The following is a 21,802-nucleotide window of genomic DNA, read 5'->3' as shown; positions in this document are numbered from 1 at the left end:
AGTAATCGACAGTGTAAATTAAAGATAAGCATACGGTAAAATAAAATAACACAATAAAAGAACATACTAAGAAAAGTTGGGGAAACATGCACGCGCTACATGAATGTTTCTGGAATCATGTTTCCTTGTTTTATTGAAACCTACTGGCGTAAGAATTATTCGTGAAAAGCACCCGCAAAGGGAAAAAAGTAATCTAGAGTCATGATGACATGAAGAATATTACTATTACTATTTGAACTTCAGAGCCTGTCAGAGCTGTATGGCTGCAATTGATTAGATCATCGAAGCCTCCAAATAAAGCTTCATTGCGTTAAATCTTTTTCAGTCAATCAGTGGGAAACACGGTTTGCCGATCATCGAGACCGAAGCTCGAAACGCTTGGTAGACTAAATGCCACGTTGTGTACATTTCCTAGAAATTTTGTAACCAAAAAACATATTTTTTATATAACAACTCCGCAGAGTCTGGGAGCTTGTAACTTCCTCTCGTGGTGTGTTCACCACGTCAGGAGGTAGGGTAATCCTAGTGCTAGGGTAACCCTACCTCCTACCTCACTACGTGCTATGGTTACCCTAGTAAGAGGGTTACCCTAGCACTCCCGCATTTCTCATTTCTCTTTTCAGATACGTGTTTATAAGGCAGGTAGGGTTACCATGGCTCTAGGGTAGCCTAGGGCTAGGGCTCCCTAAGGGCTAGGGTAACCCGACCTGCCTTATAAACGCTTCAAGACGCGAAATATGATAAGATACCACCAAAACAAGCAAATTGTGACTCAAGAAACATCCCACGTATTTATTCACATTTTGTTTTAGTTTTGCTTTGGATTGAAAATGTTTCAAATAACGTCTTTTTGCGACCGCAATTTTTGCAATAATGTTAGTCGCTACTGCGTCAACTGTCGCTAAAATATTCATTGCGGAATTGTTTATAGTTTTGCTGCCAAATTAATCCCAAACTAAAGAAATATAACTGTCTGGGATTTAAATTGAGCATAGAAATTGAAACGATTTGAGTGGAACTGAAAAAGTGAAAATAGGTTTTGGCAATACAGTTATTATCGGTTGCGTGTGTTAAATTTTTAACTTAAAACTTAAAAGTTTAAATTTAAGTGCTCGCTGCTCGTCATCGGGTATTTTCTGATGTGCTCGCTGCTCGCAAGGCAAATTTGATTACTGCTCGTGCTGGCAAAAATAAACGCACTGCTCGCATGCTCGCAAATGCTCGCAAAGACCATTCGATACCCCTAATATTAAATACCGACAGATCAGGTAGGTTTGCTTTACATATATGAACAAAAATAAGTTCCGTGTCGTCTGTTTACCATCGTTTAAGCTTAACTGGATAATATTTCTATACTATCTCAACGGGATGTCATTGTTTTATATGGTTTCATGAAAAGCTTTTATGAAGCTAGAGTTATTGACGACGCCGTCCTTTACGAAAATTGGCGACACGGCACCCGAAAGTTTCCCGCGTCTACTGCCGTTCCCGTCTTGGCCTTCCCGTCCTTGCATCGTATAAAGGTTCCTAATGTTGCTTGTGATGCAGAGGACATTAATGCCATGCACTCAAATTTTAAAACAATATTTCGCAATGTAGAGCAGAATCTGCAATCCGGCCGGTTACATCACTGGGCGACTCAAATGGCACAGAAATCACGAATTCACTGTTCGCGGTAATTCATTCCTCTCAAGGAAACTCGAATCCCTTTCGAAGGATTATTCAGCCCTTTCGAGTTATTTCAAGGGATGAACTATGGATTGTCAAGCTTGCTCATGAAGAAGGGTCTTTTTTTACTCGGTTTTTTAAAACAAAATTTGAACAAGAAAAGTGTTGGTTTTCTGGTAGGAATTATAAATGTTATCCAGAATTTTTGTCCGGCTAGCGAGTTCAGTTTCATAATAAGAACTACCTCTTGTCAAAAGAGAAGCTTTTGTTATCCGGAGACATTAAATTAAACCCAGGCCCTGCAGAGATTCCTAATCCACTTACCTAAAAACTGCGAGCAGGCACACTTCAGTTGAGTCACGAGTTGAGCGGCGAAGAGCAATTCGGCGAGAAGGAGTGTGCTGAAGAGGCGCCAAGAAAGTAAGCCTGCCTTGATCTAAACTCGTTCCCAGAGCCCACGTGACTTTTGGTCAGCGCCAAGACACGGAGCTCTGGAATAATCAATTCCAGACTCCAAGATTTTAGGAGTTGCGGTTTCACGGCGCATGCGCGCCTTGGTTTAAAACATGGCTATCTCGTTCCCAGAGCCCACGTATGTTTTGGTCAGCGCTAACCGAAAGACACGTGGGCTCTGGGAATGAAATTGCCATGTTTTAAACCAAGGCACGCATGCGCCATGAAACCGGAACTCGTAACATCTTGGAGTGTGGAAATTGATTATTCTAGAGCTCCGTGTCTTGGCGCTGACCAAAAGACACGTGGGCTCTGGGAACGAGATTGGCCTTGATCTCTGTATTTTTTTCATTTCTGCTTCGGTTGAGCAAAGTGAAATACCATTGGCCGAAAAGCGGGAAAGGCGAGAAAACTGTCAATCTATCATTTTTTGATGAGGAGCGATTAGATCCTCATGGAGTCGGTAATTTACGATATTTACCGCACGTTCTCAGAACAAAAAAAAAATAAGTCACCAACATTTGGAGTCAAATGAAGAGTTGAGTGCGCGTATTACTGATGTTCTAACAAAGTTCCAGTCTAGTTCTGGTTAAATTTCAAACTAAAGAGGGAGCAGAAAATAGCAGTTGAAAGTATGTTAATGAATCAAGACGTACTTGTCGAGTCACCGACTGCATATGGGTAGAGTTAAATATTACAAACGTACGTGATTGCAAGCGGGGAAGGAAACAGCACGGATCGGAGGCGTTTGCCCGTCTACCAGCATCATCAAAGACCAGACTGCCAAAGCAAGACCACTAGACATAAACATTGACGGTTTTTCTTCGGCAAAACTTTGTCAACAACGTATATCGCGCCTGCATGATTTTATGAAATTCCGAGAAATCTGTGAAATTTTTCTGCGGTTTCCGGGGTAGGCAGGCTCACTTTCTCGTCTCTCTCGCGGCTTCGCCGCTCGATTTCGCGCGTGCGGCTACTCGGCGCGCGATTGTGCTTCAACGTGAGCCTGCTCGTAGGGTAACTTATCTACGGCCGTGGATTCATGTGCTCATCGAACACCTATTTTTTTATATGTTAACGAACACGACTTTGGATCGTCATGGCTTTGGAATGTTAAGTGGCAGTCCCGCTAAAAGCGGTCCACTCGACTTCGGGACCAAAAATAATTTTCCTTCATTTTTTGTCAGTGAAAAGGGTTTGACACATATATATAAAAGAGCAATTTATTATTTTCCAATTCCTTATTTTTGCTTTGCTACGAGCCAAAATTGAATTTTGGCCGAACTGAGGTTGCCGACCGTGGTCAGAAAGGTAAAATTCACCGATTTTGTGAAGCGTGTTACGTCGCCTAAAATGCAGCTCACGGAATTTCGTTTTCATGCGAATTTTAAGTCACATTTATTACTTTGACTGACGAAATATGGAAACTTTTCGAAAAATTCTAAGCTTACCAGCGAGGCTGGAAGACACCCTACTCCGAGGCCTTTGATCACCTACTAAAATTTAGCCAAATTTGACGAGGAAAATCTCAAAAGTTGGGTCTAAATGAAGCCTAAAATGCACATCACAGTAAATTTCATACCTTAATAAACCGTTCTATAAGTTCAAACCGGTGGGTATCTCCTTGGATTACACGCGAGAACAGATTAAAATCTGCCACAGTCAATGTGTTTACATAGCTATCGCTCGTGTCAAAGCTCATTTGCATAACCCTGGCACCCGGTGAAAATACATCTTCTTCCGTTCAGGTTCGTTTGTTGACCTTCTGAGTAGTGGCAGATAGCTTCCTTTAATACTTGTGTACACTCTAGATCCAGTTTTGAGACGAAGGTTGCGTTAAAGTTGATCAATTCTCAAGACTTGCGAGACTCCAAAAGTAAATAATGGCGCCGGTCTGCAGAAATTAACCGTAGCCGTCGTCCTGACCCTTCAATAAATTCTGCCGCAGAGGTAGCACTAGGAGAAGAAGAAAATGGTAAGTTTTCATTTACCGTTTAATGACAACTGAATCCTGTACCACTGCCAGCACTACTGGGAGCTTGAGGGCTATATGCCCGAATTTGAACAACAACAACAATGAACACTTGCCGGTTACATCGCTGGGAAATGAACGTGAATGAACACGACGCGCTTGAATGGAACTATGTTTTGCGATGAATGATGGGCTTTACTTCTGTTTTAAGCTTGATGCTTGTCTTTTAGTATCTTGCACAGCGTATAAAATAAACTTCGGGATCCGTTTATCGGGCCGTTTATACAACGAAAGCTGCACCAGCTTCGTCAAAATGTCACACAAGTTGTAACGTGACCAATTACCCGGAAGGGGGGTACTCCCTTATATGGGCTATACAGGTATCTGTAATGTGGGGCCCCTAAGGGTAGGGTTTTTCAGCCGTTTGGGTCATAAATAGGGTATCGATTTTGGCCATTTTGGTTATAAATTGGGTATGGTTTTAGCGCTCTAGTCTTGAATTGGGTATGTTTCTTAGCAGAAGCTACTTTTTCATCATTATCAATAAGACCTTCAACAAAAGCCCTTCATAACGTATGTTTGGGGCAACTGTGTCAGCCGCAACGGTCATAAATAGGCTATCGAATTTTTAGTCTGGTCATAAATAGGGTAGCAAAAAACGCAGATTTCGGTCATAAAGAGGGTAACGGTTTTGGGAAGTGGGCTGCACACCCCCACTCAACTTTCCTGAAAGTACCGCCCGCCCCGCCCTCCCCCCCCCCCCCTCCCGCTAGGCCAATTACCAGGGGCCGAGGGCAAATCCCCCATCCCGCGCGCGCCGACCATTAGATTTGGCAAGATTTCTCATTTCAATATTGATAATGAAAAACCCACCCATTAATTTTTTGGACTAGTGCAATCTTTTCAGTATGACCGAACGACGACAATCATTGCACTTTTTTAATTTTTATCTACCTTTCCTCGGAAAATATAAGGAGTTGCTAATACATGAGGGCGGAGGAAGCAGACATGGACCTACAATTCACTTTTCCTTTCCCGTTATCAGCCGTCCGTTTTTCATAGAAAATACAATGGAAGAAAATCAAAAGATGGGATCAAGAAACCTTCCAAAAAGCCTCCACATCGAAGCGCATGCAGACGTTGAGAGGCCGATTTCTCATTTGTGTTTACAGGATTACTACCCTTCCTATTTTCCTATTTTGGATTGCAAATGACTCAGCCGTTTTTGACTTAGATGCAGTGGAGATCAGATGTGTCGAAAGAGGGTCACAGATTCATGAGATTCAACCATTAAATAAGTTGACAGTTTGCATATTTCTTTGAAATAAAAGGATATTTTGCCAAAAAAACTATCCAGTAGTTTTTGTCATGCCCTAGGCTGTCTACCATAAGAATATGAGCGAAATCGAATTTTCGACCCTTGCCGCAAAATTAAGAATTTGTCTGATTTTTACAGGCAGGCACTCTTAAATTCTAACATTTGCTTTTCTTCTCCATGGACCTCAATTATGACTTTTTTGCTCTCTATTTGTGGTAGGTCCTCCTCTAGTTAGGCCTGTCTATATGCTGCTACTAAGCTACTGAGCTTCTAATAGAAAGGAAACGCTTACGGCACTTGACGATGAACGGGAAACAGCAGTCCGGGATTTCTTGGCCTAAACATGAGTTTATTTAGCTTTTTTTGCCCGTTGACTTGAAACGTACTTACTTTAGGAGGAATCTTTGTCTATTTTTCTTTTCTTTACGCGCTGAATGCGTGCACACTTGCTCCCAAGATGTCGCGACAACGTCTGCTTTTCGTCGGTTGCCGTCGGTAGGGTCTAAAAGTACTTAAGAGTGACCACCAGTCACCACGAGTGACCACGAGTGACCACGAGTAACCACGGTTAAGATTAAGTCAAAAAATTATCATGACGTCATTAAGAAGTCATTGTGAGGTCATTTCATCAAATAATGACCTGACCAGTGGCCAAACTTAGGCTATTTAATAGTGTTGAGAGCACTGCCTGTGCGTTCACAATTCGATTTTTTTTCTTCCAAATATTGGCTGTTGACCTCCTGTTCTTTCATGCTTCATTTGCGATCTTTTTTCAGTTGTGAAAGGTAAGAAAATCCGAGCGATCTTATTAAATGAAGTATAAAGGCTCAAAACTTCACTCGCTGACTTTGCCAATTTTGTTTGATCGAATAACAGATAACGATCTGCATGTGAGGTTAACTGCTAATGAATGAATTAAACTTGTCAAACTATAAGCTTTGTAGGGAACTATAAACTCCCAGTAAAAGCATTTCTTTATTGCTAAGATTTGTTTCCGCAAGTGAGCGTTCAATTTCAGAACGCCAAAACTTATAATAAATATTTCTTGAGAAAATAAAGTCTCGTGATTTCGGCCAGCCGACCCACCAGACGATCAGGGTTTGGAACGTTCTCCCCATCTCAGGCCCCCCATTTCAGACCTCCCATCTCAGACCCCCATCTCAGGCCCCCATCTCAAGCCACCATCTCAGGCCCCCCACCTCAGACCCTCCATCTCAGACCCCCCCCCCCCATCTCAGTTCCCAAGTCCCCCACCTTAGACCCCGCACCTCAGACCCCCCATCTCAGACTCTCCACCTCATACCCCACGCTTTTCGTGTGACACTACAATATCAGGCCCCCGACAATGTCAGTTACGTTTTTCGCGCAAGACTACAATATCAGTCCCCGAACATGACACCTAGAATCTCAGACCCCGCGCTTTTCGTGTAAGACTACAATATCAGGCCCCGACAATGTCAGTTATTACGTTTTTCGTGCAAGACTGCAATATCAGGCCCCGACAATGTCAGTTATTACGCTTTTCGTGCAAGACTACAATATCAGGCCCCGACAATGTCACACCCCACGTTTTTCGCGCGAGGCTACAATATCAGTCCCCGAACATGACACCTACAATCTCAGACCCCGCGCTTTTCGTGTAAGACTACAATATCAGGCCCCCGACAATGTCAGTTATTACGTTTTTCGTGCAAGACTACAATATCAGGCCCCGAACATGACACCTAGAATCTCAGACCCCGCGCTTTTCGTGCGCGGCTACAACAATGATCAGAAACCCTCGAACCTTCGCCAAAGATTCATTTTTCGGGCAATCACTCAGCCGCGCACATTTATGAGCCGACATACCAGCCGCCTGAAGGGGTTTATTTAGGGTCGGTACATTTCGCTGACCCCTAGTCCATGGACTACCCCGATGGACCTGGTCCATGGACTACTTGAACGCACTACCCATGGACTACCCTAAATGGACCACCCTGAAATTTGTGGCAAACATAAATTTAACAAAGCTAGAACCCGAAAAAAAGATGCGATCAATCGACAAACACATTACGGAACACTTGCGATTTAACAGATTCAACGATCCCGAACAAAATCAGATCAGAACAGTTGTAATTTAATCCTCAAACGTTTCCTACCTTAACATCTGGACCTTTGTCACAAAATACATGATTCGAGCGAGTTTTCCTTTTGTTACCTACATGATAAGACACGACATTCACATAACCCCATACACCCATACACCACCATCTTGTATTTCTTCCCCCTGGCCAAATGAGTGTAGCTAGCAGGCACAGTAGTCGCTCACGAGTCGCTCACGGTCGCTCACAATATGAAAAGGACGCTAGATGGTAAGTGGAAATTTGGCATATATAATCGCATTCATCTCTGACTTGTGACCCAATTCTTTACGCCATGACAGGGAACGAGAAAAGCAACTCATGTCCTTTATTTCGGTTGTAATATTTTGTGACAAAGGTTCAGATGGGGATTAAATCTATTACATCGCAAGAGTTCCGTAATTGTGTTTGTCGATCGATCACATCTTTTGTTCGGGTTCTAGCTTTGTTAAATTTATGTTTGCCACAGATTTCAGGGTGGTCCATTTAGGGTAGTCCATGGGTAGTCCATTCAAGTAGTCCATGGACCAGGTCCATCGGGGTAGTCCATGGTCTGATATGGTACGTTTGGGTCTGATATGGTAGGTCGGGGTCTCGTATTGTATGTTGGGGTCTGATATGGGGGACCTGATATGGGGGACCTGATATGGTAGGCCACGTTCCAAATCTAATAGCACCAGATGGCGCGTCGCCAAACATTTTTACCCTGCGTTTGTATTTGTTTAAATTGCGCGAGTTTACGTCTTGTTTTCACAATTGAAAAATGTTAACCTTGAAACGTCGAATAAACCATTCTGACCACAAATCACGGCGTTTTGGTAAGCTGTACAATTCGGGGGTAAGTTAGTTTTCTGACAACAAATCGTGGCCATCTGCCTAGCTGCAACGCGCAAAATTTATCTTTCAACTTGTTTTCAATTTATTTCCAATTTCATTTTATGGCATGCAATCTGAAATCTATAGTCCACATACCACGATTTTAAACATCTCCGAAAGGGAAGGGAAGGACATAGAGGAGACACCTCCTTTATCTTGAGTCGTCGCTAAAAATTATCGGACATGTTCTAGTTACACTAGTGATCACTAGTTACGTTCACGCGGTGTAACGCAGTCCAGTCTGTACCAGCTTTTCCACCTAGTTTTGGAGGTTGCCAAAAGGCTGTATTTTCCGGCTAGAATGGTTTATCTGTTATTCGATCAAAAGAAGCATGCAAAGTCCGCGCGCAGTTTTTAGTAAAATCGGGCGAATTTTTCTTCCCTTGCACAAATAAAAAAGCAGCTAATATTTGAAAAGGAAAAAAATCAAATTGTGAAGCACAGCCATTGCTCTAATATTTGATTACTACACCAGCAAAGAGCCTTAGTTTGGTGGTAAGGTCATTATTTAATGATAAGACCTCACAATGACTTCTTACTGACGTCATAATTACATCACTGACATTTTTTGATGTAATCTCACTCGTGGTCACTCGTGGTCATTCTTGGTCACTCTTGGTCACTCGTGAGTACTTTTACACCCTATCGTTGCCGTCGGTTACTGAGCTAAACCATGCCTGATGAGGCGTTCAACACACCGATTCCAGAAAAAAAACCGGAAGTTGCATGCAAGCCAGGCTTAATAGCCCACGAGCTTTCAAAATGGCGGACGAAATGTTGGGGAAGAACGAAAAAATTCGAATGTATGTAGGTTAGTTAGAGCTACTTGTCTGGAGCAAATGCGGTAAAGAAAAGGAAAAGAGTTGGACACAAGTGTTGTGCGGCCTGCAAACTCTAATAATCGAAACAAAAACAGACCTGATTTATCATTTCCACGACTGAGTCTCCTTTGGACAAGCGAGATGAACACTTAGTGTGGTAATGCAAATGCTGCAATCTGATCAACTGAGCTACTCGTATACTATCAGCCATTAAAGTGCAGTGGCTGTCGGTCGTCCACGAAATGCGACATTTTTATCGTTTTTCCGAAGTTTTGGAAGAATGTTTAGATGTAAGTGGATAACTTAATTCCTGAAAAGACTAGAAGAAGGACATTAACGGTTTCTTGACTTCAAAAACTTGAAATTATTGAAAAAACGGGTGCGCGCACGTAAACAACTGAAAATTTACCAAGGACAACTGGACACGTGCGATTTTGTTAGAGCGTAAAGTTCAATAATGCGTAGAAAAATAATTGGAAACTCGTTATTTGCTTTAATTTCAGTTAGAATTCTACTAGAACAATTAGATTGTTCACTCTTGATTCCTATTTCTCTCTTTAAAAATAGTAAAAATTATTTTTTTAATTTATGACCGATCAAACTTCGCCGTTAATTAACTGCGAAATATTATCTCTGTGTAATAGAAAGGGCCAAACGGTTCGCTGTTTAATAGGCCCTTTACAGGATCCAGTCACATGGTACGGAATTAATTATGCTGGGACGCAAGTTACACAGTGGGACTTTCATAACAAAGCAAAGTCGGGCTGGAGTGGTACGAGTTCTTTTGTTTTGAAAGTCCCACTGTGTAACTTGCGTCCCAGCGTAATTAATTCCGTACCATGTGACCGGATCCTGCAAAGGGCCTATAACAGCGAACTACTTCTCCTGTATAGCAGAAAGGACAAAAACTTCGCCGTTTAATATCTGAGAAATATTTCCTCTGCATAAAAGAAAGGGCCAAAAACGTCGCCGTTTCATAACTGCAAAATATTTCCTCTGTATAATAGAAAGGACCAAATAATTGCGGTCTGTTGTTGCTGTTAAAGACGATGTTGATGTTATTGCTGTTGGTATTATTATTCTTGTCACTCCTGCTGTTGTTGATTTGTTGATGATAATGATGTTGTTGTTTTTAATGTTGTTACTGTTGCTATTGTTTTCTTGTCACTGTTGTTGTTGTTGTTGTTAGGTTTGATGATGATTTTTTTCCCTCCTGTCTTTATTTATGCATTGCTTCGTGTAAATTTACAAAAATTTAAGTATACACAGGAGCCATAATCGGGGACGGAGACCGTAAGCCTTGGGATCCGCGCGTACCTATGATATGGGACAATTTTTCTATTTTTAGAACAAATTGCGCCATCCTGACGTCATATATCCGCGCGGATCCACGCACATGTCGGGGGCTCTCGCGGGGATGTTGTCACGTTGCGTGATCAAATGGTGGGAGTTGAGACACCTTGAGAGATTATCTTGCATATTTTTCACAGCGATGGCAGGGAATAAGGCAGGGAATACGAACCAGGGCGCTTATATGTAGTTCTATGCTCTGAGCTAATGGAAAAGGTGGGTTTTTCAGGGTCGAAAACAAGACTTCAATCTCGCGCTGGGAATGAATAATAAGATCTGCTCGCGCTAGTTGTAAGCTTACGAGTGTGTTTTTGCGTTTGTTCTGACTTACGAATATAGCAAGAAAACTCTCTACTCAGGGTATCGAGTTAATTTGTGAGTTTCTCAGACAATGGTTACTCATAACCAAAACCTGTTTTGATGGTTTCTTATTGTTTCTGCTTGTTTGGTGAGTTTGCAAAAGTTTTTGAAAGGAAAGTCTGACGCGTACAATTAGCTCATTTGCATAGTGCAGCTCGTGCACTTTCAAGTCCGAGTCGGTGTTTTCAATTGTCAACAAATCTTGACAAAGATTTCTTTAGTTGTCTTTTGTGCTGAGATGCTGCAACAAATTTCACGAACACAAAAAAGGCTATATCATGTGTGTTTCTTCAACATAAGTATAGTGAAGTTTTACACTGCGAAAATGAAAATAGACAAGGAGTTTTGATAACTCGATCAACAAAATCGAAATCGTTATTCGAAGTTGATTAAAGAAAGCGTCATCGTTACTTTGCTGATTATTTCTGCTTTATTCACATATTTTTAGCTTAGCTTTTAAGAGGTGCCCTCTGTAATTTTCAACTATGGCCATTTGGACCAGAAAAAATCAAATTCCTCAAACTTTCTCAGATGAATGGTCTAGATAAGTCATTCACAAAAATATAACTTTCAGTTCGATTCGATTCGTATTTTAGCGCTGGGGCCACCATCTTGGTTTTGTCCCTCTGAGAGGGCTTTCAGCGGCCATTTTAGGGCACATTTTTAACAATTTGCCATACAAAGAAAACGATCTAAATCCGGGTAAAAACCCTTTATTCGAGACAAGCAAATGTTTCTTGTTACATTGAGAGGCTGTTTTGGCAATTTGATCATCACCTGATTTTTCTACAGAATTTTAAATTTCTTCCCTTTCGGACTACTCATGAAGCGCCACAAAAAAGGCGAAGTTTAAAGGAAAATATCGCTAAAAGTACATCACTTGAGATCCCAAAACTACCCTCCACTTAAAGAGCAACGTCTCACCTGTAAAAACATGTAATAAAATTTTGGGGCAGTTAAAACTGTAAAATGTTAGAAGAAGAAGTTTAAGCTGTGCTTTTGTCAACAAAGACCGCCGTCCTAATTAGCATAATAACGTGAAAATAACGATGCACAGAGAAAATAATGATATATTCCACTTATCTCGCGACATGTCGACAACTGGATGTTCCACGATGCCTCATGTTATATTTCCAGTATGTTTCAGCCACATTTTCGGTGATTAGTGTACGAAATCACTCTCAGACATCGCCACGGTTAAGCAGATTTCAACTCTCCGAAGCCCGCTTCATAACATCTATCAATATTATTTGTCTTTCGCCTCATAAGCCGCCGTTTACAAGAAGTGTAACAATTTGTTGAGATCCTAACTGACCCAGAAGTCTGTTAGCAGCCTTTAAAAACCTCCTCTTAATCGAGGATTCTCATCAAGAGCTCGTTTAAGCTCAGTTCTGTTTTGATCTGTTGTGCACCCGCCATTATTCCACAGATTGCGTTACATTTGACAAATGCGCATTCCAACGGGTAGGGGTAGGGTGGGTAGGAAGTGAAGATGTAACCGACATTAAAGCCATTTTACGCATTTCTGTGGCTAAACTAGTTACTGGCTTTCCCAGAATGATTTCAACATGAGCTTCTGCTTGCAGGTATTTTCTAGGTTATTTTTGCAGGGTAGGCGGGGGGTCGTGTATTGAAAAAAAAAAAGAAAAAAAGAAAACGATAGACAGTATCAGGTCAAAAGATTATGATCTGTGTATCTTGATCAGCTTTATCAGTTCATCAGCGAGGCCCTATTAGGGGTTTTCAGGATACTGGATATTCGGGTAAAAAATTAATAGGATGCAAGAAATTTAGGGGAAAAATTAATGGGGTAGAGCATGCTTAGATCAGATAAAGCGGGACAGTTGTGTCTTTCGCTGCCGGAAGTGCCATCAAATTTTGCAAAAGACAGCAGACTGACGAATAGTGCGCAGGAAGTAATGATAAGCAACGTTTTATTGAAACTTCTTACATTTTCTTAGCCGTGTCACTTTTCCATCAGAAAAGAAAATGCTCAGAAAATTACTGAAGGGCAGTTAAGGACGGTACCTTCTTTTTTAGGCATGGTTTAAACACCAGGCGCGCGCTTGGGTTGGAACTAGTGACGTAATTAACAACCCTACCAAGCGTGCGACTTAAGAAAAATTCTATTGTGGCCGAAACAAATTTCGCACTAAAATTACGAGCCTGTACTAAAACCGGGATTACCAAAAAAGCAGCATATCGCTAAGCATTAACTGTGAACGGCTTCCAGCTGAAAAACTACCTTTTGTCGTATCCGTAGAAAAAATCATACTGAAATTCAACTGTAGATGGCATAATGCGCGCGCAAAACAACTGCGAGAGACGTCAATGTTTAACTTACTTGGAAAGTAACCGGAAAAAAAAGCAACGGACACCGACAAAGTTTTCGAAAGGATGAAACAACTCATTTAACTTTTAACAAAGGGGTGATTACAGCTACATTTTATAGTATGAATTGGAAGTGGCAAGCCTATTCGACAATACATTAGTTTTTGGCTGTGAGGAAAAGTTATGTAGACTGTATTTTGGCTGAGCCAGAGGAGTGCTGTTGTGACGATTCTGTTATTAAATACATATCAAAAGTGGTTTTTATGTTACCACTTACCACGTGGTTTAAAGATGTTTTTAATATGTTTAGTTTTCTGCATGTAAAGGCGAACCTTAGGAGAATCTGTGAAGAAATATCTTTACCTTTTTTTCAGAAAAATGCTACCGTCAGCAGTAGCTAATTATCTCGGAAAAATTAATGAATACCCCCAGTTTTCTTTGTGGATTCTAATAACCCTGGCTAAGATCTACTTTTTCCACGTTCTCTTAATCTGGCGGAAACACGTTTGTATTTTGTTTGCACCATTCGTTGAGCCTGAGGCACCCCACAGCCGCTAATGTCGTTCAGTTCTGTGATGGAGCACAGCTGCATGTCTGCACAAGACTAGTTTTCAACCCTATGCAGGGCGCTTTAAAATACCGGCATCTATCAAGCGAAGCACTAATGTTGACGCTTAGCTTTTTAAGGACATTATAGATGCGTTTAAGGCACACAAGTTGAATGAGTCATAAGCAATTGGATAAGTTAACTGACACTTGTCAAAAATATCTGCAGCTTGATTCTCAGCGGTTGTTGTGTCTTCTTGGAGGACCTTCTCCTGTCTGTTTCTAAGCTTTGAAGGCATTCTCGAGAGGAAGGATTAAACGTGGCAAGGAGTCAGGAACTCATCACGGGTGAACCGCCTAATTCTGGCCTCACCTTTTGAGCACCTCATCTTTTGTGCTACAGTAATTGCTTCGACTTTTATGGCCGTTTCCTGACCCGAGAAAAACTTTTCTTGCGCACGGCTTGTCAGTCTGTTGCCTTTCGCAGCATTTGATGGCATTTCGGGCAGCGAAAGACGCAAGTATAATGCTGAACAAAAAAAACACAAGGAAGAGACTTTTTACTGGAGTTCTATCCGTATTCTATTTGTAATAAAGGAAAATTCTCGTCAAAAACTAATGGCTGTCAATGAGATTAGGATGGTTGTTTACAAATATAGTGTGGAATGTTGTGCCTCGATCTCTTTGCAGACACAAAGGTTGCCATGTAAAAAATTCGTGTTAAACGGTACAGAATTCGGGACTCATTTCATTCTCTGTTTATTTCTCCAGCCCTGTCTTTATCTATCTATTCAGTGTAACAAGTGTGAGCTTCGAAATTACTAACAAGGAGCTGCGTTACCTAACCTTAAAGCCCCTAAAACCTGATACAAAACTTCCATATTCCACCGTGATATAAGTACTAAGAGTCCAGAATAAATGCTTATAACAGTTGACATACATTTATTTTATTCTAAATAGCTGACCACTGTTGAGGCCCCAGAGTGGGAGGGGGGGGGGGGGGGGGTGTCGGTGTATCCCTTATCCTGATAATTTTTGTCCTAGATATCTTGTATCCTGTTAAATCCAGCTCAACGATTTCCTACTCAGTTAATGTCCTGTTTTATCTGATCTAAACATGCTCTACCCCATTAATATTTCCCCTAAATTGCTTGCATCCTATTAACTTTTTACCCAAATATCCAGTATCCTGAAAACCCCTAATAGGGCCTCACTGATGAACTGATAAAGCTGATCAAGATACACAGATCATAATCTTTTGACCTGATACTGTCTAACGTTTTCTTTTTTCTCTTTTTTTTTTAATACACGACGCTCCCCCACCTACCTTGCAAAAATAACCTAGAAAATACCTGCAAGCAGAAGCTCATGTTGAAATCATTCTGGGAAAGCCAGTAACTAGTTTAGCCACAGAAATGCGTAAAATGGCTTTAATGTCGGTTACATCTTCACTTCCTACCCACCCTACCCCTACCCGTTGGAATGCGCATTTGTCAAATGTAACGCAATCTGTGGAATAATGGCGGGTGCACAACAGATCAAAACAGAACTGAGCTTAAACGAGCTCTTGATGAGAATCCTCGATTAAGAGGAGGTTTTTAAAGGCTGCTAACAGACTTCTGGGTCAGTTAGGATCTCAACAAATTGTTACACTTCTTGTAAACGGCGGCTTATGAGGCGAAAGACAAATAATATTGATAGATGTTATGAAGCGGGCTTCGGAGAGTTGAAATCTGCTTAACCGTGGCGATGTCTGAGAGTGATTTCGTACACTAATCACCGAAAATGTGGCTGAAACATACTGGAAATATAACATGAGGCATCGTGGAACATCCAGTTGTCGACATGTCGCGAGATAAGTGGAATATATCATTATTTTCTCTGTGCATCGTTATTTTCACGTTATTATGCTAATTAGGACGGCGGTCTTTGTTGACAAAAGCACAGCTTAAACTTCTTCTTCTAACATTTTACAGTTTTAACTGCCTCAAAATTTTATTACATGTTTTTACAGGTGAGACGTTGCTCTTTAAGTGGAGGGTAGTTTTGGGATCTCAAGTGATGTCCTTTTGGCGATATTTTCCTTTAAACTTCGCCTTTTTTGTGGCGCTTCATGAGTAGTCCGAAAGGGAAGAAATTTAAAATTCTGTAGAAAAATCAGGTGATGATCAAATTGCCAAAACAGCCTCTCAATGTAACAAGAAACATTTGCTTGTCTCGAATAAAGGGTTTTTACCCGGATTTAGATCGTTTTCTTTGTATGGCAAATTGTTAAAAATGTGCCCTAAAATGGCCGCTGAAAGCCCTCTCAGAGGGACAAAACCAAGATGGTGGCCCCAGCGCTAAAATACGAATCGAATTGAACTGAAAGTTGTATTTTTGTGAATGACTTATCTAGACCATTCATCTGAGAAAGTTTGAGGAATTTGATTTTTTCTGGTCCAAATGGCCATAGTTGAAAATTACAGAGGGCACCTCTTAATATGTTCTCAAACATTTATCAATCTTAAACATATTTAAAAACTATAGAGTTATTATTTGAGTTCGATGTACGCTTTCACACGAAAGTGCGGCGGAAGTACAATTTGTCATGTTTACAAAACACGCATCGGCGGGCGCTCTCATTCATCGACAACAGAGAATTTACTGGATTTTTACACGAATAAAACTGAGCAGTATCTACGGACGTAACGTTTTTGGGCCTTGATGAAACATCAAGCGTTGCTTACAATTCAGGCGAACCTCAAACTGACCAAACTAGCAATTATTTTGTTTTACTTTTCAGTCGCGATAGACTGGCAATTAAATTCCTCGCAAGCGTGTGGCAAGAGGAGCTAGGAAACTATGAAGTCCTGAAGCTCTGCTATGTCAAAATATATCCAGCTAGTTTTTTGCTGTGTAATGGAAAAGCTGTTAATCTTCAACATATGTGAAATTTAAAGTGGACTAATGTACAGCTCATGTAAAAGAAGCATCCGTCGGAACACAACTTGGTCAGCGATATATATAAGCTTAACGCGGAACATACCTAAATTCGACACTGTCTTACTTCACTCAAACTGGAGCAGCTTACGACGAAAATACTTAAGAAAATTCCAACAGACGTAAACGCGTTGAGTTGTGGGCTAAAAACATGAAAAATTTCGGGAATTTCGGACGCCATTTCCCCCGCGCGACATCCACAAAAATCCTCGCAGTATGTACGCGCGTGTGCCGCAGGCGATGGCGCAATTTGTTCTAAAAATAGAATTATTGTCCCATATCATGGGGACAACCCCAATACTAGTAAAAGCGCGCGCTTACGGTCTCCGTCCCCGATTATGGCTCCTGGTATACAGGAATTTACGGTCACCACACACATATTTACACAAAAACTTTTTGTGTAGATAGTGAATTGTGCGTGCGTGTTGAACACGCACACACAATACACTGTATATACTTTTAAGAAAAAACCAGGGTCACATGGTTAATGTAAGACGCTGAAAATTAATGCTAGTCTAATTACATATCAAAGCGTCAAAGGCTTAAACTTCTATTTCTTATGAAAAGTGTGAAGAATATTATTCTCCTGTGCAATGTTATCTCTCCTTCAGGCCGAATGAGTTGTCAAGACAACAAGGTGCTATAACTGCCGCCCAAAATTACATTAAGGCCATTCGCTCATGGATGGACCACGACAAACTCCTTCTCAATGATGAAAAAACGGAATTTCTTATGATAGGAACCCGACAACAGCTATCTTAAGTTAATATTTCTTCGATTATCGTGGGAAACATTGATGTTATGAGATCGTCAGTTGTTAGGGACCTACGCTCTCATATCGATGACAAGCTATCCATGAACTCCCACATAAATAAAATTTGAAATGAGTCATTTTATTATATGTTCTATCTACTCTACTTAATCCACAGAAAGAACAAATGTCTGAGTCTACTACTCCCATTTTTTCAAAAGAACATTTGTACAAGTTGTATAGTTAAGTACCGTAAGGTGGCTAAAAACAGTTTCTAGCGTTTAGATTTTGACGGGTCCTTACAACCACTCTTGATCTTTATCACTGGATGCCACAATCATGGTATCAAAAAACTGCTCAATCATTGGTAAACACGTTGTTATCATTTTCGTGACACGATACGTTACCATAGTAACAGTATGACCCGCTTAAAACACCCTCAATTACAGCTCTAGGGGCTTATAATTCAAAAACTGCACGTTGAAACTTTTTTATATTATCAAATTTTAGTAAGCATGATAAGACGCAACTTTTGGCTCAGTTTAAAAAAATTCTGTACATGTGGTTCAGAGCCACCTTAAATTTTCAAAACTTTAAGGAAGCTCTGAACCCTATGTACGGAATTTTTTTAAACTTTGCCAAAAGTTGCGTCTTATCATGCTTACTAAAATTTGATAATATGAAAAATTCACCGTGCAGTTTTTGAATTATAAGCCCCTAGAGCTGTAATTAAGGGTATTTTTAGCAGATCATACTGTTGCTATGGTAACGTTTTGTCTCACGAAAATGATAACAACGTGTCCACCAATGATTGGACAGTTTTATGATACCATGATTGTAGCACCAAGTGATAAAGAGTGAATATAACAACTTATCAAAATCTAAGGGCTGGAAACTGTTTTGAGTCACCTTAAACTGAAAATTTCTTAAAGACGTTTCTATGCAAACTTTTATTGGTAGAAGGTATACCTTAGATAATCCTCATATCTGATGTTAAATTTATCCTTCAGCTAGCTTTTTTGCAGCGTTTGGTAAGGTAGCTTTTAATTGAATTAACAAATTATAGTACTGTTTGCTTTTGGCCAAACTTACGTCGTACAAAGCATCATTCTCTATTTTCCAATTGCCCATAATTCACTCTGTTTGCCCCCCAAATTTTACATAAACTATTGTTGTGAAATGCTCTCGGGAATATGCAGACCTTCCAAGAGTATTTCACAACAATAGTTTATGCAAAATTTGGGGGGCAGACAGAGTGAATTATGGGCAATTGGAAAATAGAGAATTACGAAAAAAACCCAACTTTGTTATATTACTGTCACCATCATCCTTCCTCAAGAAATAGGGTATTGCCGATCTTAAACCAGACCACTCTAAGAAATTATATTTTACAACTAATATTCGTTTCTTGTCTAATAACATCCAATGAATCCAAATTGTTCTTTGATAAACCTAGTTGACTGATTAACGGTATGTTTTTTTCAAATAATTTTTTTTATAGAAAAAGCAGGTTTGCCATCTATCCTTATGTTTTTATTCCACATAATTGAGCTTTTATTGTCCTTATCAGAGACGGCGTTCCTAAACTCAGCCCAAAACTTAATCAACTCGGTAAAGAATTGATTTGATATATTATAATTCTCAGGATCATAGTCACTGAAAAAGAAAGAGACCTCCAAATGATTAAAGCATATGAGTGAGGTAACAGTTCCAGCCAGCGTTTTCACTGGCATGCAACCTTTTTAGCCGACAATCTGAGAGATTTTATCAGAGTCTCAAGGTCTAACACCCTTAACCCTCCATTTCCATAAGAATTAATCATTGCTGTTCTTACAACTCTATCTTGATCTCTACGCAAAAATTTAAAAACAATCCTGTTAATATCTATGACTACCTCTATTGTTGTCGTGGTTGTTATTGTTATTATTAATGAGGAAAACGAGATAGTCTCTTGCCTATAATAATCCTCTCTGCAAATTTGAAACTGAACTAGGGTCTGAGTACAAAGACTTGAGTTTAAACTTGCCAAACATCAATCTCCCTGAAGAAAACCCAGTTAGTCTGGTCTTGTGTCACCAACACCCGTAAACAAGATGTCATTTTATTACTTTCATTGAAAGTGACTTCGACTTTCCCGTGTTGAAAATTTCCAATTGTCTCAAACACTGTACAAGTTTTAATTCCATTTGCATTTGTCTGCAGTTCGTTTTTATTGTTAAAACTTGCTTGCAAAACAGCCGACCGAAGGTAATCATCAGGAGCAATATAAGAGCCTGTATCAACGAACACTTTACGTATAGACACTGCTGGAGTAAACTGGACAATAATAAAGTCATCTTTCTTGACTTTCTTGGTCCTGAAATAGCCATAACCTCTGTTGTAAGCATCTTGAGGATGTCCATAACTAGACGTCATTTGGCTGCTGACGTTAGCCAACGGATTCAAACCCTTGTATTTGAGATCGTACTGGTCAAAATATTTTTCCCTTGATGCGGTGGTATCACGGCCCTTGTTTTCCGCAAAAGAAGAATGACTTCCAATATGTTGAAACAGGGAAGCTGGAGGAAAACTGAGGTAATGTCCATCATGTTTAATCTGTCGCCAAAATATAATCAACCAATCTACGGGCATTTCGTCGTACATGAGGTAAAAATAGGTGGCAAGATTCTCCAGGTCGTTGGCGTGATAAATTTTGGCTACGTGTCCCATGAAGGAAGCGTCCAGACTGGGCCAAGTTGTCTTAACCGATGAGATAAAATCACGGAGCTTGGGATAAAAGCTTGGCGCTGGAAGTACATCGTCTTCTAAATGAAGATAGTACTGCGAGAGACCGTGGCAATAGCACATTAAAAATGCAAAGTCCACGTTCTGCTTTGAGCGCCAAAAGATCCTCTGCGGATTATCGCCAAATTTCGTTTTCATATTCGAGAGCGCTGGGTAAAACTCGTTTGGTGCAAAAATTACACGGATAAAACCTTGGTCAATATATTTCCGGAAATGATTCGACAACCCCACCAAAGTGGCAGATTTAGCTGCTTCATCAAAGTCGGCGAGGAATATCACTAGGAAGATTTCGCGCCTGTCGTCGTCACTCGTCTGGTTTATCAAGCCTTGGATCGTTCTAATAAGGTAGTTATCTCCACTAGGACGAGCAATTGATGAGATTCCAATAGTAAGAAAGCCTAAAGTGGAAACAAAGCAGGTTGCATTTACACTTCCAAGATTTTTTTATGGAAGAGATGTTTTTTAAAAGAAGTATAGCTTTAAAGACTGACGGCCAAAAACAAGCACGTGATCAGCCAAAGTGTCTCTACACGCATTTTCTAGATCCACGAAAACAGCTACGAAGTTTGAGCAACAAGATTATCCACGGGAGGACTGGATCCAACTAGAGCATAAAAGGGTAATTAACTATCTTACCCTCCATATTGTCTTGACCAATGTTCATTACACAGCACCGTAGCTACATAGCATTTGAAATGTAATATTCTAATCTTACCTTTTCCTTTAGGGTAGCTTCCCAGTCTAGTTATTGTGGAACTGTTTATGATCTTTTTTTCCAGGCAAATAGAAGGCTGTTTGCCTGTGAAGATCAAGAAAAGTACTAAAGTGACTTTCGTGTACCTTGACTCAAGTTTATTTGGAACTGAGTTGAGAATGAGAAAAAGGTGACTGGAGAGTGCGTGTGCTGTTTTAGGGGAATAGGCTACTTGAACGCATTACATCCTCGCATACGGTAGCTGCCCCTGCAGTGCGATCGAAAGTCAAAACCGACCTGTGCCGCCGAAACGACACGATAATAGTCTTTTTCTCACGGCAAGAAACAAAAAGAAAGAAAATGCCCAAGTTGCTCTGGCCTCTCCCAATACTAAGCTCGAGCACTCTGGGTTTAATTTGACGAGGAACAACATATTTTGTTCAACATTACACGACTATTTTCCTACCTAGCGATACTCCACGAGTGACGAGCGAGTTGCCGAACACGAACGACACATTTCATTTCTGGCCAAATTAAAACCGTTGGAGACAAAAAATGCTTCATATTTTCCACTTTCTACAATCTGATACGGTTTTTGGCATTATAAATTCCGTTTCGTGAATATTCAATGCCGTCTCCAGTGAGAAAAGTTGTCGACTTCAGTGCCTTTCCTGCTAACGTACATTGATTTCAGGACTTTGTCAGGACAGGACAGTTTTTCCCACCGTATGCAAGGGCGTACAAAGACTTTTCTTTCAAGAACTTCTGCAAATTCG

At 40.5% G+C, this 21,802-nt stretch overlaps 1 protein-coding gene across 3 annotated transcripts in view; it reads right to left on the bottom strand.

Moving 5' to 3' along the window:
- Positions 1-18,470: 18,470 nt before the first annotated feature.
- The window catches only part of LOC149113462 (alpha-1,6-mannosyl-glycoprotein 4-beta-N-acetylglucosaminyltransferase-like), an 18,942-nt gene continuing 15,610 nt past the window's right edge, over positions 18,471-21,802 (bottom strand). For all 3 annotated transcript variants that reach the window (XM_089288326.1, XM_089288325.1, XM_089288324.1), the window contains 2 exons: positions 21,048-21,131; positions 18,471-20,730 (listed from right to left, as the gene is read on the bottom strand). In XM_089288326.1, the coding sequence (XP_089144452.1) occupies positions 19,565-20,730; positions 21,048-21,131 (1,250 nt within the window). In that variant the 3' untranslated portion in view covers positions 18,471-19,564. The remainder of the gene's footprint in view (positions 20,731-21,047; positions 21,132-21,802) is intronic.

Source organism: Orbicella faveolata, unplaced genomic scaffold, assembly GCF_042242905.1.
Source record: "Orbicella faveolata isolate gen_17 unplaced genomic scaffold, um_ofav_v1 contig_15, whole genome shotgun sequence".
NCBI classification, from domain to species: Eukaryota; Metazoa; Cnidaria; class Anthozoa; order Scleractinia; family Merulinidae; genus Orbicella; species Orbicella faveolata.
The sequence above is the reverse complement of the archived record's forward strand: the minus strand, read 5'-3'. Positions and strand labels throughout refer to the sequence as shown.